This window comes from Amblyomma mixtum, chromosome 5 (assembly GCF_055824585.1).
Source record: "Amblyomma mixtum isolate Tamu chromosome 5, ASM5582458v1, whole genome shotgun sequence".
Taxonomy (NCBI): domain Eukaryota; kingdom Metazoa; phylum Arthropoda; class Arachnida; order Ixodida; family Ixodidae; genus Amblyomma; species Amblyomma mixtum.
This window is the reverse complement of record NC_143016.1, coordinates 203799720-203818047: the sequence shown is the minus strand read 5'-3', so window position 1 is coordinate 203818047 and position 18328 is coordinate 203799720. Positions and strand designations below refer to the sequence as shown.

The 18328-nt window shown below is 48.0% G+C and overlaps 1 protein-coding gene and 1 long non-coding RNA gene across 2 annotated transcripts in view; both read left to right on the top strand.

Moving 5' to 3' along the window:
• Positions 1-319: 319 nt before the first annotated feature.
• Positions 320-2172, top strand: LOC149345455 (uncharacterized). The gene is made up of 2 exons (XR_016282856.1): positions 320-392; positions 472-2172. It is a non-coding gene; the product is annotated as an uncharacterized LOC149345455 (long non-coding RNA).
• Positions 2173-3916: 1744 nt separating this feature from the next.
• LOC149345452 (BOS complex subunit NOMO3-like) overlaps positions 3917-18328 on the top strand; it is a 136236-nt gene continuing 121824 nt past the window's right edge. The window contains exon 1 of the mRNA XM_089546653.1: positions 3917-4132. Coding sequence (XP_089402779.1) covers positions 4005-4132 — 128 coding nt within the window. The 5' untranslated portion in view covers positions 3917-4004. The remainder of the gene's footprint in view (positions 4133-18328) is intronic.

Here is an 18328-nt window from a genome sequence, read left to right as displayed (position 1 = left end):
AACTCAAAGTGCAAGAAAGTTTTGTCTGCACCGGGACGTCGAGCTGTCTCGCGATTATCCTACATCACGGAGATTGCAGATTTAGGCGCCAGCTATGGGCGGAAATAAATACTTTTCGTTCGTTATTCCCTTGTCATTTCCGCACCGTTGAAATGTGTTGGTTGTTTTAGCCTTTTCTGAAATAGTCATGTCAGAATTTTTATTACTGCATATATCTTACTCAGTTTGTACAGAGCCAAACTAGCTACCGTAGCGAAGCTCTCCCAAAGTGCTGTCCCGTACGCCGCTAAAGTGAGCTCACTTTAACGCCGCCGTTACCGCCGTCGTCGCCATCTTTATTTTGCCGCACTCAAAGTTGTTGCGTTGAAAATCACGGTGTAATACACGAAATGGTAAAGTATTTGAGCAAACTTAGCACGGAAATTTCTTTCAGTTAATAAACTCAGAAATTGAATTTAATACGCAATCTAGGGGCATGTGCTGTAAATGCGGCACCACCACGGCCTGTGCAGCGCCTGGCTGGCCTGACCTGTATGCCTGTAGTTCGTCCATTGCTTTTCGAAGTCGGCGGCGGCGCATGTGAGAGGTAAGTGCTTGTTTCCTGATTTTGGTCTTAGTACGCATTTCTCACCATGCCTAAAATGAAGCACAAATCGTAGCAAGTTCGTGTTAGTAGAAGAATAGCTAAAAAATCATTTTCACTGTTTGAAGGCAGCGGGAATGCGACGGAGCAGCGCGAGCCAGCAACGCGAGTTCTGTTTGAAAACACGTGTGATCGTGGCGCATCACCCGGTTGCGAATCCGCTTTTGTTGGGCGTTCAGAGAAGCAATCCAGTGCACCCAGCGCCGATCTAAGCGTTCCATCCAGTTCTGTAGTGATCGATGGCGCACACGAAACGCAAGGGGCTTGTGTTTTTGTGTTTACGTCTAAGTTAGTGACTGAGCGTTGCAACGATTAGAACAGCGAAGACAGTATTGTGGATACAAAGTATTGGAATGTCTGACATTGCAGCGATTAGCAAAGTAACAATTCTTGCGTATGCAGCGTGTTGTCGTTGTGTGTGACTGTGCCTGAAGAGCGGCAAATTTTGTATATTCTTCATAGTGTGTGACTTATGTAATTCCAACAGTCTTCTTTATAAAGTGCTGCTTTTACCTGGTTTATCTTGGGCATGCCAACACTTGTTCAGTCATTGCCTTCGCTGGCTTGGTGAGGTTGATGTCTTTGTTGTTTTGCTTTTGTGTAGTCATATATACTACTTTCCCTTGCTTCCATACTGTCATACAACGTTTGACACGCCTTGGCTCCTGCTTTGCCGTGTAGGGATGTTGCTCAGATGGATTCTGTGTAGTGACCAGCTACTTTTTTCTCTCTTTTTTTTGCTTTTAATGCTGCACGAACATGATTCTGTGTAGGGACCAGCTACTTTTTTCATTTCTTTTTTTTTGCTTTTAATGCTTCACGAACATGATTACCAAAACCCTGTGTAGGGACCAGCTACTTTTTTCCATTTTTTTTTCTTTCAATGCTGCACAAACATGATTACCAAAGCCCGCCGAGTTTTTCTACCTACCCGAGGTTTTTCATGAAATTCTCCCAAGGCAGCTATAACAACCACTTTTGCCTGCCCTTGACTCCTGCAAGTACTTTCCTCATCACTGTTTCATTAAATTAGTGTTTCAGTTCAGTCTTTTGGCTTGAACAACTTTATTCTCCTCAATGTCTTCATTTTTTTCTCTTTAACGTCTTTCCTATTTGAACTAAAATACATAATAAGTGGCCAGCATTAACCAGTGGCCAGCGTTAACGTTTAACCAACTCATTCATGCACTTTTTGATGCCTTGTTGCCTCCAATGTGTTCTATTAAGGTGGCCCCTGATAACAGGTGCTCTCATCATCCCGGAAGGGTTCTTTTTGGCTGTGCCTTGTTAATATTTGTGGCATTAACTCTGGCCACATGTGTAACTTCTCTAATATCCAACCTTACCATGATTAGCCCAGCAGTCTTGTGCAGTACTTAAGTTTTTTGTTCACTTGTGTGGGCATGAAAACTGCTCCATGGTATACTTGTCATCAGTTTATGCTTTTTCTTATTTTCACAGCTCACTGGAAGTGGTGAATGAAGAGAAATGGACCAAGCATTTTTGAAATAAAAATTTCAAAAAAGATATTAGCTTGTCAGTTCAAGTTTTTTATATGTGCATGAAGCAACTGCCTAAATTCGAAGGGGTGTTCAAGGTGCATGCATATTTAATGTTCAGTGGGAATAACTGTCATTCTGGACACCCAGAAGACTGAAAGGAGATGTCAGTAAGACATCGCAAGGAAACTTAAAATATGTACTGAAGATGTTGACAGGATATCCTCTCGCCATCTTATTGGGTCTCCCTAGGACATTCTGTGGATTGCCACTTTGTGTCAAAACACCTGTCCAGAGGATGTCCAGTGGACATCATGTGGTTATTAATGGACATCATATGGATATCTGATATCTTCAGGGCGATATCAAGTGGATGTCCAGAGGATACCACCTGGTTATCTGGGCTCCTTGCGCTGATCTTGCTCTAGTTCCCATTAAACATATTTCATGCACAGGATTGTAAGCACGACCGCTACCGATTTCAGTTGCTCTTTCCGCACGCATGTCACAGGGATCAAGAGGGGGAGGGGGGGGTAAAGGGTTTACCGTAGTGTCTTTCTACTTTTGCTATCCACCTTAATCATAGGAAAATATGCGGGATTTTAATACAATCATTCACACTTAGCCAAACGCCTACGCAACGCTGTCACACGCGGCGAGAGCTACGGAGTAAAATGAACGCGACTTCGGACCTCAGAATTCTTGAAAGCTGGATTCGCTGCAAATATCTATTCAAGGTTTGATAATTTGAGCAAAAGTACGTTTTTATGCACCAGGTTGCATAAACCATGACAATGTTTGTTTTCTGTTGGCGCTGCGACTCAGTTAAGCTCACAGCGGTAATTTGTTGATAAACTGGCGCACCACGCATGCGACAAGAAAGCCCTATTTGTGGGTGGTACTTTATGACCGAAGGATTAAGAGTGCATGGGAATTGGAACTGCATGCTAGCCGCACACCTAATACTTGATATTGAACAAAAAGTTTTTTTTGGAGTGGAGCAACAAGACGGTAGCGATATAAGCACGAGCGCGTTCTAAGCGTGAGCACAGTTCACGTGAATGTCAAACTAAATGTCATTAAAACGCATCAATGTGCTCCCTTTGATAACGTGAATACTTCCTGCAACACAGCCACGCTGCAGAAGTATGCTCGGCAATGTTTTTTTAGCGCCCGAAGCGCGGCTATATGCAGGCGCGGCCGCGGAGCTGCCGCAGCCCCGCAGTCCCCAAAGAAACGCCCGCACCGCGGCGCACCAGTCGGTGCAAAATGGCCGCGCCCAGGAGCGGCTCTGGATTCTGGTCTATATTCTAGGCACTATATCCATGGTTCCACCACTAATTTGATGTCGCTAGCAATTGGTTCTGGACCGCATTCAGGCTCCGGTTTCGCGACCTATTTCAATTGACCTTGGAGTTGGTTATATTAATCATGGAGGGAGGAAAAACTTTTTTTTCCTCCATGATATTAACTCTATATTGGAGCCAAACCTCCTTGGTTGAAGCCCACTTGCAGAGTCAGAAATGACCGCCAGGGGAGAGGCGGCGCTGCTGCAGTGGGGCAAACTTCAGGTGCGCTTCCCTACAAACGGGGATTATAGAGCACTTGTTATTGATGTGCATTTGGGAAGGGAAACATATTGAATATATACATTTTAAAAATGATTAGGAGAAAAAATTAACAAGGGGAAATCATAGGCTAGGTAGGGCAAGCTACCGCCTAATACGAAGGTGACAAAGGGTAAAACTATTATCATCCATCCATCGTGGCCGTATACATGTGGCCAGTCTTGGAGGAAGTGGCCAGTGCATAATACACCTTGTAATACATGTGTATCTAATACATTTGACCACGGCGTGCGAATGTTCGTTCTCTATGGTGTCACGGCGGCGGCCGTGCTGAGTTTCGCCTGGGCGGAGGACGTCATGGGTTGCGGCGGCTTCATCCGAGCCGGGGTGCCCATCAACTACTCACGGGTCGAGGTTAAGCTGTGAGTAGGACCGGCTCCGTGAGCCGGTGTTCTTTCGCCTTTAACCATTGGGCCCTAAGGGAGGAAAGTTAAGCGCGTTGATAGTCAACAAGAAAGGAGCAGACCCCGGAGGGCCTGCTTTCGGCTGTCGTGAAAATGAAGATGTAGGAGTTGACCACATGTACAGGTGCCCCAAAAGTAATACGGAGCACGCGAGCGGTGGCCGAAATGGAAAAAACTGCATGCCAGCGCGCTCTATCAGCAGATGCGCGGCAAAGAGCGAAGGGGCGTCGGCACATCCGGATGACCAATCTCGATAACTTGATGCTCGCGTTATCGCCGCCACGAGCGAAGTTGCGCTGCTACCATCAGTGCTCGCCAGGGGCACTTTCAATACATCATACAAGCGTTTGTTGTTTGTCCGCGCCGTGTAGAAAGTGGCGTTCGGCAGACTGCACTTTTTATTTTTTCAGGAATGCCGCCATTTTCAGCCTGCGAGACCGCTGTGGTTCGGTCTTCGCTTCGCAGGGAGTTTGTGACAGTGGAAACTGAGAAAACTTCACGAAGGACACAAAAAGAGAAGACGAGACACAGACGCTGATATAACCATGGAACGTCATACCCTGATCGTCTTCCTTTTCTGCGTTCGTCGTGAAGTTCGCGCTGCTTTTATCGTGATGAACAAGCTCATGATGTGTTCGTCGAGTTTGTGCGCGAGCTATAGATGCTTCGTGCGTCCGTTTGGCAAGTGTGATCAACTTTTGCTTGGTTCAAGGAAGTGCATGAAGAAAAGATTAACATTTATGTGTTGCCTTTGTTGTTTTCATTATAAAGATTGGGGTTCTGTAACGAGTTGGTGGACCGAGCAATGCCGAGAGGCGGACCGGCTCGGCGGTCGCCGTCAACGGCTAGGCTCGAAGAAACGGACGATGATGCACGCGCTCCACTGCGCAACGAACAACTGCTCCTAGAGCTGTGTCCTTTTTATTGCCTTGCTGCCTCGCAAGTTCTAAACCGTCGGCACCGGGTGGCGCCACAACACAAACATGAAAACGAAACTGTAACAGTCCTCCCCCATTAGTTTGTTCAAGAAGAGAAGAACATTATGGAGAGTAGCGCTGCACTGGCTTGCGGCTTCTCGTGCTTCTTCGCAACTGAGGCATGCTGCACGCTGACTTGGGAGAGTTCATAGCAGTCTCTTCTGTACCACCAGTCATGTTCACAGTTGTCTCTTCTGTGCCACTAGTAGCACTCACGGTGAGGTCAGAGTCCACAGAAACAGCCAAGCTGGTGTCACACTCAGTTGATGGGTGGCTGGAAACGCCCCGTGTTCCAGTAGGTTCAGGCCTCCATAGTTCAGTGGTAGGCTCAACGATTTCTTCGACTTGAGGACGTAGGTGGTCGCCGTGCCTATGCCAGAGAGTACCGTCACTGAGACAGACTGTAGCTGCTGACTGACCTGTAGTGCTCGTGACACGTGCGGGTACCCACGGTGGTCCTCGACGAAAGTTCTTTGTGAGTACGTTGTCTCCCACATTCGGCAATGGAGAAGAACGACACCCTTTATCGGCCTGTAGTTTCTGCTTCAACTGTCTCAGCAGCACTGAAGTGTGTAGATTTGGGCGAAGAACATCCAAAGGTGTCTTGAACATCCTTCCCATGAGCATTTCACACGGTGCTCTGCCTGTGACTTCATGTGGCGTGGTTCTGTAATGAAATAAGAACCGCGAAATCTGGGTTTGGAAAGATCCAGATCCACTCTTCTTGATCTTGTTCTTGACAGTCTGTACGACGCGCTCTGCCGCACCATTCGAAACTGGATGGTAGGGAGGCACAAGCATGCGACGTATTCCATTACGTGCCAAGAATTCCAAGTACTGTTCACTTGCAAAGGCAGGCCCATTGTCGGAAACTATGAGATCCGGCAGTCCATGCTGCGCAAATGTTGTGCGCAAAGCATTGATAACAGCATCCGCTGATGTTGACGTCACTGGAAAAACTTCGACCCACTTTGAATAGGCGTCAACAATGACCAGGAATGTATGACCCATGAATGGGCCCCCGAAGTCAACGTGAAGTCTTGACCAGGGCCTCTGTGGAAACGGCCATGGCGTGTGCTGGATGCGTTGCGGTGCACGCAGGTAAGCTTGGCAGGTTTCACAGCTCTTTACACTCTTGGTGATGTCTCCATCAATTCCCGGCCACCAGATGTGGCTTCTGGCAATTGTCTTGCTTTTCTCAATGCCAGGATGCCCTGCATGAAGTATCATTAGGATTTTGGCTTGCAAAGATTTTGGGATAACAACTCGGGAACCCCACAGCAAGCAACCTTCGTGGAGGCTGAGTTCGCTGCTCCTTGCTGTGAATGGATTTCCTTCTGGTCCTGCTGGAAGTTTTTCCCCTCGTAGGACAGCAAGAGCTACATGGCTCAGGAATGGATCCTTTTTTGTAGCTTGTGCCACAATGGCAGGTGACAACAGTCCTGGGTATGCTTGTTCAAGCATGAACATTTCAGCAGGTGCAGGTAGATCCACGTTGTTTGCAGGCAACGGCAACCTACTGAGAGCATCCGCATGACCTAAGTCCAGACCAGGCTTGTACACAAGCTTGTACTTGTATGCAGAAAGTTTCAATGCCCATCTGACTAGTCGTGGTGATGCTTGCACTGGAATGGGTTTGTCATCATTCAGTAATCCTAGTAGAGGCTTGTGATCCGTATAAGCAGTGAAAGGATTGCCCCACAAGTACTGGTGGAACTTTTCCACACCAAATACAAAGGCTAATGCCTCTTTGTCGAGTTGACTGTAGTTTTGCTCTGCACGAGACAAACATCTGGAGGCAAAAGCAATGGGCAGTTCTCGACCATCAGATTCTCTGTGTGCCAAAACTGCGCCGATCCCATACGGTGAGGCATCGCAGCTGAGACACAGTGGCTTCCCTGGGTCGAAATGTACTAGGACTGGGGCGGATGTTATTAACTGCTTCACTACATTGAATGCATTTTCTTGCTCTTTTCCCCACACCCATTTCTTCTCGTTCATGAGAAGTAAATGCAAAGGGCGGAGGCGTCCGGAAAGGTTTGGTAGAAAACGCCTGTAGAAGTTCACAAGTCCCAAAAAACTTTGAAGCTCCTTGACGCCCCGGGGTGCAGGTGCATGAAGGATGGCAGATACCTTGCTCAAACTTGGAGACAGGCCTTGTTTGCTTATGATGTGCCCGAGGTATTCAACTTGTCGAACGAAAAAATGACACTTGTCGAACTTCAACTTAAGTCCAACATCACGAAGTCTAGATAGGACAGCACTGAGGTTGCGAAGATGCTCCGAGTCATTCGAGCCAGTGTCAAGGATGTCATCGAAATATACTGCAACATGTGGCAGCCCTCGGAAAAGGTTCTCCATCTCCCTTTGGAACAAGGCTGGTGCTGATGACACGCCAAAAGGAAGACGTGTATACTGGAATAATCCCATGTGTGTGGAGATTGTGACATACTTTCTAGATTCTTTGTCAAGAACTATTTGCTGGTAGGCGTCCCTCAAATCCAGCTTCGTGAACTTCTCACCTCCTGACAGCATGGCCCACAGGTCCTCAATTCTTGGAATTGGATACTTTTCCATCACAGCTACTGGATTAATGGTAATCTTGAAATCTCCGCAAATCCTGACACGTCCATCCTTCTTGGCCACTGGAACAATTGGTGCAGCCCAAGCTGAAGAAGTGACTGGCTCCAGGATGCCTTCCCTCTGTAGGCGCTGAAGCTCTTGTGACACCCCATCCTTCAGGGCAAAGGGCAGTGGCCGTGGCTTGAAAAACTTTGGTACAGCATCTTGTGGAACATGGATTGTGGCTTCTGGACCCTTGAAAGTTCCCAGGCTCTGTTCAAACACCTCGGGAAACGTTTGAAGAAGGTCCTCAACATCAGAAACAGCATGAACGTCTGCTTCCACGCGAGCAATCTCAATGCCCAGTGCTCGAATCCAGTTCCGGCCCAGAAGTGTAGGTGAACGTTCCCCAGTCAGGAATAAAGGTAGCACTGCTTTTCTGTGACGAAACTGCACTGTGACATCCGCTCTACCTTGAACTTGTGTGAGCTCACCCGAGTAGCTTCGCAGGAGTACATCAGACGGCATGACAGGTACTGACGGTAGCAGCTCCTGAAGACGATTTTTTTCCATGACAGAAACGCTCGCACCGGTGTCCAGCTCCATACAGAGCGGTTTACCGCAAACGCTGACTGTTACGGTGAAGGATGGTGACGGCGCGACGGTGTCGACTGGCCACATGTCAAACACGTCGGCAGAAACGTCGTTGTCAACAGACTGGATGAGTTCCACACGAAGTTTTGCGAGCCGGAGGCACGGACGCATTTGGCTTTGTGAATTTTCCCTTCCGTGACGAAGCGTGCTTTTTCTTCGAGTTGCACACTCGAGCAATGTGTCCCTGCTTCCTGCAGTAATTGCACGAACTACTGATGTGCTTGCACACGGACGCGAGGTGTTCATCCCCACAGCGGTAGCATGTGACACGCCCCTTTGATGCCGCGACTTGATAAGTGGAAAGCGCGCTTCGGCTTGAGCTCGCTATCTCGCCGGCATCTTTCTTCGCAGCTTCCATGGCAAGTGCAGTTTGTACAGCGTCTTCATACGTAAGGTCTGCTTTCTCGAGCAGCCTCGTCTGCACGGCTGTGTCGTTGATGCCGCACACGATGCGGTCCCTCAACATGTTGCTAAGCTCAGTTCCGAAGTTGCAATGTTCAGAGAGGCTTTTGAGCAACGCCACAAAGTTACTGACTGACTCGCCCTCCGCGCGAACACGCGTGTTGAACCTGAAACGCTGCGCGACAGCAGATGGCTTGGGGCAGTAATGGTCACCAAGAACAGAAAGAATTTCTTGCAAGGTTTTGTCTTGCGGTTGGGCGGGCTTCACGAGATCCCGCAAGAGAGCATACGTTTTCTGTCCACAACAACTAAAGAAGACTGACTTCTGTTTTGCTTCTGCGATGTCATTCGCGAGGAAAAAAGCTTTAAGGCGATCAACGTAGCAAGGCCACGCATCTCCTCCTCCTCCGTCGAACGCTTCGAGGTTGCCGAACATTGGCATGACGGAATTCTTGCGCGTTGAACTCGTCAGAACAACGAAGAACTCACGTGCGCAGAAGGGGCATAGGGAAGACGAACTTGAACTTGAATTTTTCTCCTCGTCGCCACTTGTAACGAGTTGGTGGACCGAGCAATGCCGAGAGGCGGACCGGCTCGGCGGTCGCCGTCAACGGCTAGGCTCAAAGAAACGGACGATGATGCACGCGCTCCACTGCGCAACGAACAACTGCTCCTAGAGCTGTGTCCTTTTTATTGCCTTGCTGCCTCGCAAGTTCTAAACCGTCGGCACCGGGTGGCGCCACAACACAAACATGAAAACGAAACTGTAACAGGCTCAACAGTATAGCAACTGAACTAATTAAGGATCAGTTCCCTTGACACAAATTTGCTTTCTTACAATGGAGGAAAAAAAGAAAACGAAAAACGAGCTTGTCTCTCATTTACTCGCCCCCTATCGGCTATATTTTGCAAACATGCAAAGGACAAAAGGGTGGAGGCGATTAAAAAAAAAACAACTTCCAAAGGCACTTTTCATGCAAACTCAAAGTTTAATGACTGGTGAAGCTCACGTTAATAACATCGAACATGCGTCGAGGAAGGGACTCCTATAATGAGTCGACGTATCCGGGTTGCTCTCAAAGGTTGTCCAGTGTAAGAAAGTGAATTTGTGTAGAAGAAAATGGTCTTGAATTATTAGCCCACTTGCTATGCCGTTGAGCACTTATTTTTTATCAAAGACAGCCCATGCATGCTATTGTTTTTGTTTTTTTGTTCGTCATGCGTTCCCTAGAGCGAAGAAAAGTTGTCACCGCATTTGCCAAAACGTTGCTTGAGTGCTTATACTCGTCAGCGCACAAACTCGCCGTCATGTGTAGCACAGACTTCGTCTGCACCACAGACAAAGACAATGCAGTTCCTGACGAAGCATAAAGCGCACGGTGCCGATGGCAAACATTTCTGCACGGCCCGGACGAACAACACACCATGAGGTATTGAAAGCGCCCCTGGCGGGCAGGGATGGTAGCAGCGCAGTTTCTCTTGCTGAGGCGATAACGCGAGCATCAAGTTGTCGAGATGGATCATCCGGATGGGCCGACGCCCTTTCGCTCTTTGCCGCGCATCTGCTGATAGAGCGCGCTGGCATGCAGTTTTTTTTCATTTCGGCCACCGCTCGCGTGCTCCGTATTACTTTTGGGGCACCTGTACTTGTCTAGAGAGCTCGAACGGCGCGCTGCATATGTATAACAGCCGCCGTTGCCGGGCGGGTCCGATATTGCTTTTAAAGTCGTAAAGTATTTAAACACGGGAATGTGTATGCCAGCGCTCTAGAAAGGACAGCATGTGCCGTGCTGTTATCTCTAGCCTCTCGGAAAGCCTTACTTGTCTCGACCGTGTCACGTAAACTGACCTCTGTCCCGCAGGGGGGTATCTGCTTCATGCAGACGTTGGTGAGTTGCAACTCCACGAGCATCCGCCGCAGGGAGCAGTGCGAGCAGCCCCGTGTGTGGCTCAGCCGTGTCCGGGGGGGCGGCAAGGCCCCTCGGCGGAGACCACTTTGACCCCAGATCTCGTAGACGGCCTGACCCGACCGGGAGAAATCTGCTGTCGCCTTTTCCTGTCCTCCCTCCATCTGTCGCTTTCCTATTTCCTTTCTTACCACTCTCCTGTCTCCTGCTCACTTCTTGGTTTTTCCTTTTTTTCCTGGCAGCTAGGGTTAACCTTGTGTGGCCAACTACCCTGAGTTCCATCATATTGGATTATAATGTACAGCTGCAAGTTCCTGTTCCATCCTTGTACGGCACCATGGAGAGGAGCGGAGCCATGAAATGTATGTTATTCGGTCACAGCCACCCACCATGGAGCCGTACCAGGGAACGAGACAGGAACTTGCAAGCAAGCCCTGCCCACGCCAGCTGTACACCCCAACTATAAGCCAACTGCGTTGCATTGGGTTACAGTTAGGGTGTGCAAGTTCCTGTTCCTAGTGGTGGGTGGCTAGCACTGTGACCGAATAACACATACATTGCATGGCTCCCCTCCTCTCCAGACATGATTGCCCTCCAAAAAGTGTTTGAACAATGGAGCACACTTTTTCCCGAAAAAGAAACCAAGATTTTCAAAGTTCCACGTAATCCAGAGTGAAATCGAAGAAAATCAAGCCAGCCCCATTTATTGTGTCCAAATGCATAACAGATACCTTGGAGCCTGGCTACTGGGTAATAAAAATGGCCTGCGGTGGCTTACTGCTTGAACTGCACGGCAGCATCCACTGCTCGAAACTCTGAAACATGGCATCTGCAGGGGACAGCTGGGTCTCCGTGAAAACCCACCGATCTTTTAACGCAGTCCAAAGCGTTATCTCTGAAATTGACTAGTTATTAATATATAGATACTGCGGTCTTAAATATAAGACCATAAGAGGTGGGTTATACATATAATTGCACAGTAACACGAAAGGAAAAGAAGATAAGAGAAAAGAAAGGCAAGACGTCAACAACAACAAAATTACTACACTATACTACAGTAGTATATAAACATTAGAAAAATTATGTCACAGAGGTGTCATCCTACACAAGCTCATAATAGAAACGTTCAAGCAAATGAGTGAGCTAGTTCAAAATACTAAGTAAGTTATCATTCTCCAAAGCACCAACTACTCTAGCTGTGACTCAGTGAGTGACAACGAATTCAGTGTAACTGCATGATCAGCAAGGTTGTTTCGTTCTGTCATTCTGTAATGGTTCCAGGGAAGTAGGAATATTTATAGCAGTTAGTGCTTGCTGACAAAGACTTTTCAAGGGGAAATGACGCATTACATTCCATCCATCTAACAGAAGCTGAAATGCTTCAAAGGCTCACTGACTGGAATGTAATTGACGTTCACAGAATCAAAATGCGCAAGGATAACAAAGAAATAGATACTGAACACATGGTCCTCACATTTAACACCAGCACCTTGCCTGAAACTATCGAAGTTGGTTACCTTGAAGGTAACATCAGGCACTACATACCCTATCCCTGCTGGTGTGTCAGTGGTCAGAAGCTTTCCCACGGCTCACAGAATTGCTGCGGCCGCAGCAAACCTTGTGCGAAATGTCGCAGCAGCCCTGCGCTGTGCAAACTGTGACTGCTCTCCAGAGAAAACATTTCATTTTGTCAGCAAAATCCAACTCTGCCGCCAAAGCAGGGAGGCCATCTCCCGAGGGGAGAAGGGAAGGGGGCCCTCTTTTCATGCCCACCCAAAAACATGACTCTTTCTAGTTGTAGAGCACTGCTGAGGAACTGCAGTGACATGACACATTTTGTGGCTTCAGGAAACTAATCTTGGTGACTATCCTGAAACATTATAAAACTTCTAGGCGCGATCGCGAGCATTCAAATCGACTCGTGGGAGGCGTTTCTGCTCAGGAAATCAAGCTCAGAACAAAACTTGAGATAAAACAATATGTTTTGTATATCTTCCTCCACATTTTGCATTAGCAGGCCATATCTATTTGGGGGTTTTAATGCTTACTCTGGGAAAGCGAAAGGGCACCAAATAATCCAACATTTTATCCTCACAAATAACGTATGTCTTTTACACACGTAAAAGGCCACATACTGCTCCCCAACATTAGGGAAAATGAGCTCTTTAGATTTGTCTTTTAGTTTGTCTGTCTGTAACGATTTTAGTTGGTATGTCATCGACAACTCATGCGGCAGCAATCACCATATTGTACTAATCAGTTTAACATCTCCACCAGAAGTCATTCGAACAAAGCTGCGACATTGGAAGCTGCATTTAGCCGACTGGCAACTATTTGGAGCAATTTGGAAAATATAGTTTCAGAAAATCTCAGCATTGATCAGATAAAGGAAAAGTTCATGAATTGTACCATAACCGCCGCACACATACATATTCCTCGGTATTCAGGAGTGGTGAGATGAAACCACTAAGTGTGGTGGACAAAACACTACAAGAAAAAAACAATCAAATAAATTGCGTTAACACGTTTTGGCGGGCTAGTTGGTTAAGCATCTTGAATAAACAGCGTGAACGAAGACGAGCACAAAAGACAAGAAAATGGACGACACAGCGCTGACTAACAACTGAGGGTTTATTGCTGATCACACAAGTATAAATACATAGATATCGGCAGAGAGGGAAAGGTATACAAAGTGCAAAAAAAAAAAAAAAACCATAAATGTGAGAACAGCAACAGAAGCGCGCTAGAAATCAGCGGAGATTATCAGCCCCCAGGAGTGACAGCTCTTTTTCCAGTAGTGTTAGCGAAGGAGTGCTTACACATGCATTTCCCTGCTTGAATATGTTGTAGGCCTCGATAATTTCCCTCGCAGTTTTTTCCCGATTTTTGGCAATGACCTTGGTTTCATGATATAGCGGTACGCACTGTTTTTTATCTGTCTTTGCCCATTCACAATCCCGGCAATGAATGCCGAGGTGACCGGAAACTACTTTTGACACTTTATAGCTGTGTTCGCTCAGCCTTTTATTGATACATCGTCCCGTCTGTCCAACGTACTGCCCTCCACAGGGCAGAGGGATGTTATAAACAACCCCCTTATCACAAGGGACGAAGCGTGACTGGTGCTTAGTTGTGCACTTCGCCAATTTTCCTTTGATCTCATTAACAGATCGGCACAAACCAGCCAGACGATCAGGCGCGGAAAACACCAGCTACTATCAGAACCAGCTACACGAGACGGCCAGGAATCGGACAACAACCGCAAACGTGTCGCTGTGATTCCATATCTACATGGAATTTCACACTCCCTGAAAAAAGTGGGGAAAAAAGCAGGTGTCGATGTTGTGTTTTCCGCGCCTGATCGTCTGGCTGGTTTGTGCCGATCTGTTAATGAGATCAAAGGAAAATTGGCGAAGTGCACAACTAAGCACGAGTCACGCTTCGTCCCTTGTGATAAGGGGGTTGTTTATAACATCCCTCTGCCCTGTGGAGGGCAGTACGTTGGACTGACGGGACGATGTATCAATAAAAGGCTGAGCGAAACACAGCTATAAAGTGTCAAAAGTAGTTTCCGGTCACCTCGGCATTCATTGCCGGGATTGTGAATGGGCAAAGACAGATAAAAAACAGTGCGTACCGCTATATCATGAAACCAAGGTCATTGCCAAAAATCGGGAAAAAACTGCGAGGGAAATTATCGAGGCCTACAACATATTCAAGCAGGGAAATGCATGTGTAAGCACTCCTTCGCTAACACTACTGGAAAAAGAGCTGTCACTCCTGGGGGCTGATAATGTCCGCTGATTTCTAGCGCACTTCTGTTGCTGTTCTCACATTTATGTTTTTTTTTTTTTTGCACTTTGTATACCTTTCCCTCTCTGCCGACATCTATGTATTTATACTTGTGTGATCAGCAATAAACCCTCAGTTGTTAGTCAGCACTGTGTCGTCCATTTTCTTGTCTTTTGTGCTCGTCTTCGTTCGCGCTGTTTATTCAAGAATCAAATAAAGTGTGGGATAAATTTTGCAGTTACCCCACACATGAGAACCTTGTACATTTTAAAAAGGCAAGAGCAAAACCTCGGTACATTTATTGCAGTGCCAATGAAAGCCTCGTGACAGTTATACTTCATCTGTAAAATGTCAAATAACATAGAAAAAATGTGGGAGCAGGTTTGAAAATTAGATGTTAGCTTCTCAGCATTCACAATTCCTCTTTCAACAACACCTGACACACTAACAAGCAACCCGACCATATTGTCACGTTGTAGTGACGGCAGTCCAGCGATCAGGAAGACAGCAACAAGACTTGCAAACGAAGCTCTTTATTTGGGCTGACTTGAGCCCACAAAAGAACTAAACAGCACGGCAGCGGCGTAAGCAACAAAACATACTCGTCAGTCATCGAACTACGAATGCCGGCTGCTCGCTGTATCGCTGAATTTAAGGACGGCAAGGAAACTTCGAGATAACAGTGAAGATCATCTACAGTAATCTGGAAAAACGTAGATGCAGCTCTAGATGGCTGCGATCAATCGAGATTAGTCCAGTCGCTTCTCGCGTCACGAACAGGAATGATAACACCCCTTTCCATCTAAAAACGGCGCACAGAAAAACTCTAAACACAGGGAGAACAGACAGGACAAGAACGCTTTGTGCTTTACTGAACACCCCTTTCCTGCGGCCTTGAGCGCGAACAAACGGATACGTGGCATTATCCCCCTCCGAAAGAAGCATCGATGCTTCAAATATGAAAATAAACATGGAGAATGCAAACTTCAAGTCCTTTAACGTTCATAATATGGTTTAAGGCGTACGACATGTACGACTTCCGGTCGCATGCATCGTCGCTGAGATGCTGTCGTGCCGTTGGGGATGACTTCATAGTCGAGGTCACCGATGCAACGGAGAACCCTGTACAGTCCAAAGTAGTGTCGCAGCAACTTTTCACTCAATCCACGGTGGCGAATTGGCATTCATGTCTCGTTGGCACAGATTGTAACGTCGGGCGTCGGTCTGCTGCTGGTCTTTAATGCGAAGCCGCGCAAGTCTTCGGGCTTCCTCAGCGCGATAAAGGTAGGCGGCGACGTCGAGGTTGTCTTCGTCGGAAACGTGCGGGAGCATTGCGTCGAGTGTTGTCGTGGGCTTCCTGCCGTATACAAGCTGGAATGGGGTTGTCTCCTGGCCAAGATCATGTAGGGCAGAGTGGTGTCCCACGTCTTATGTTCAGCGTCAATGTACATAGAGAGCATGTCTGTGATGGTTTTGTTCAGATGCTCTGTGAGACCGTTGGTTTGCGGATGCTAGGCAGTTGTCCTCCGATGGCTTGTCTGACTGTAGTTTAAATGGCTTGCGTCAGCTCCGCTGTAAACGCCGTTCCTCTGTTTGTGATGAGCACTTGGGGGGCGCCGTGTCGCAGGAGAATTTGTTCGACGAAAAGTTTTGTGACTTCAGTTGCGGTACCACTAGGCAACGCTTTCGCTTCGGCGTAGCGGGTCATGTAGTCGATGGCCACAATGATCCACTTGTTACCTGATCATGAAGTCGGAAAGGGGCCGAGGAGGTCCATCCCTATTAGTTCAGGAGTTCAGGAGTCCGGCTGGTCTAATCGGAGGCGTTTTGCATCGCTGACACTTACGGCATGTTTTCATGTAATGGGAAACGTCGGCAGCTAGCCGTCGCCAATAGTACTTCTCCTAGATGCGGTGCAATGTGCGAGCAATCCTGAGATGCCCTGCTATCGGCTCACCATGGCATGCCTGCATAATTTCTTGCCTGAGATTTTTGCGCACAGCAAGAAGATGCACTGTCCTGTTGGGCACGAAGTTCTTCTTCAGGAGGACATTATTGTGAACGACGAAGGACGACAGTTGCCGCATGAACCCTCGAGGAGGTGATGCGGTCTTGCCTTTCAGATAATCAACTAGGCTTTGCAACTCTGAGCGCTGCGGCTGTGCGAAACTGCTGGCGCTTACCAGTCCTAAGAAAGCGCCGTCGTCCTCCTCTTCCGGTGCTGCGTCTACGGGGCCTCGCAACAAGCAGTCTGCGTCGGAATGCTTGCGGCGAGATTTGCAGACTACAGTTATGTCGAATTCTTGAAGATGCAGGCTCCAGCGAGCAAGGCGGCCGGAGGGATCTTTCAAATTGGCTTGCCAGCACACAGCATGGTGATCGCTCACAGCCTTGAATGGTCGTCCGTACAGGTAGGGGCGAAAGTTTGACATGGCCCAAATAATGGCGAGACATTCTTTCTCATTTGTCGAATAGTTGGCTTCGGCTTTCAACAGTGAATGGCTAGCATACGCGATAACTCTCTCCTGTCTACTATTTTTCTGAACGAGGACCGCTCCTAATCCCACACTGCTTGCATCGATATGAATTTCAGTATCGGCGTTTTCATCAAACTGCCCGAGCAGTGGAGGGGACTGGAAGTGGCGCTTCAGCTCTTTGAAAGCTTCCACTTGCGGCATTTCCTATTTAAAGGGTACGTCAGCCTTGGTAACTTGGGTCAAAAGTTCAGTGATGCGCGAAAAGTTCTTGATGAATCGCCGGTAATAAGCGCTCAATCCAAGAAATCTGCGGATAGCGTTCTTGTCATTAGGCTGCGGAAACTCTGCGATCGCAGCCGTCTTCTGAGGGTCTGGGCGAACTCCATCCTTGCTTACGACGTGACCAAGATGCTCCCGCCAGCTTGTCCCGTCTGGCCTTGTAGTTTCCCTTTTGCCCTGGCGTGGGCGAACATTTGCTCATAACCTTGTTAGTGAGTTGGACATCCTCGATTCCTCAACTTATTTTGTTGCTAGCTGGCGTTACTGTTTTTGTAGCAATAAATGCCTGTTTGGGTCAGCCAGAGTTCCTTTGTTCCCTGGGAGCAAGGCCCGCCGTGGTCGGTGTGCGCTCGGTAGCGTATGTGACCACGGGGTGGGGTCCCGCAGTTTTGAACTGTGTTTCAGCCGCGGTTAAACGGGGAAAACGTACTTATATCTCCCATTTAAAGCCCCACATCTGGCAGCCCAACGTGGGGCCTGTTCTTGGAACATTGGACGGAACATTGGTGTTTGAATTGAGGAACGCTCTTTGTCTGGACTTGGCAAGTGCTAGGCCTAGCGTGAATTTTGATCGCCAGGCTCTGCGGCATGCTTCCTTGAGTGCGATGTGTATTGTGCTGCAGCATGTTTGAACCTTTTGACATGCTGAGCACATTTTTCATCAAGTTTTCTCAGGAGATTGTTCAGCGCGAGAACCACTTGGTCCGCATCTAGGGAGCGCGAGGCCTAGTGCCCGCGGTGTTGCCACGCCCGAGGCGAGTGAGTGCGGTAGCCGCGTGGGTGGTCCGAGTTTTCTGTACATATTTTCTCCACTGTCTCTGTTTCGACTCTGGGAGTCGTGGTTCCGAGAGCCAGGTGGCCTGGGCCCACGGGTGCTGCTACGAGTGCCGCTGGTATTGCAGCTCGGCACCGGGCGCCCCCCCAACACCGTCCAATACGGTGGGTGCCGACCGCTCAGAAGCTGCTTAGTGCAGTGAGTGGGGTAGGACCACCCCACAAAGCTGATGTCTCGTCGCGGCTGCGCGCACGGAACTTGTTTTGAGTCTTTCTTTGTTGAGGTTTGTTGTCATAATGGTAGTGAGGCCTAAGGCTTTTCAGAGTTTC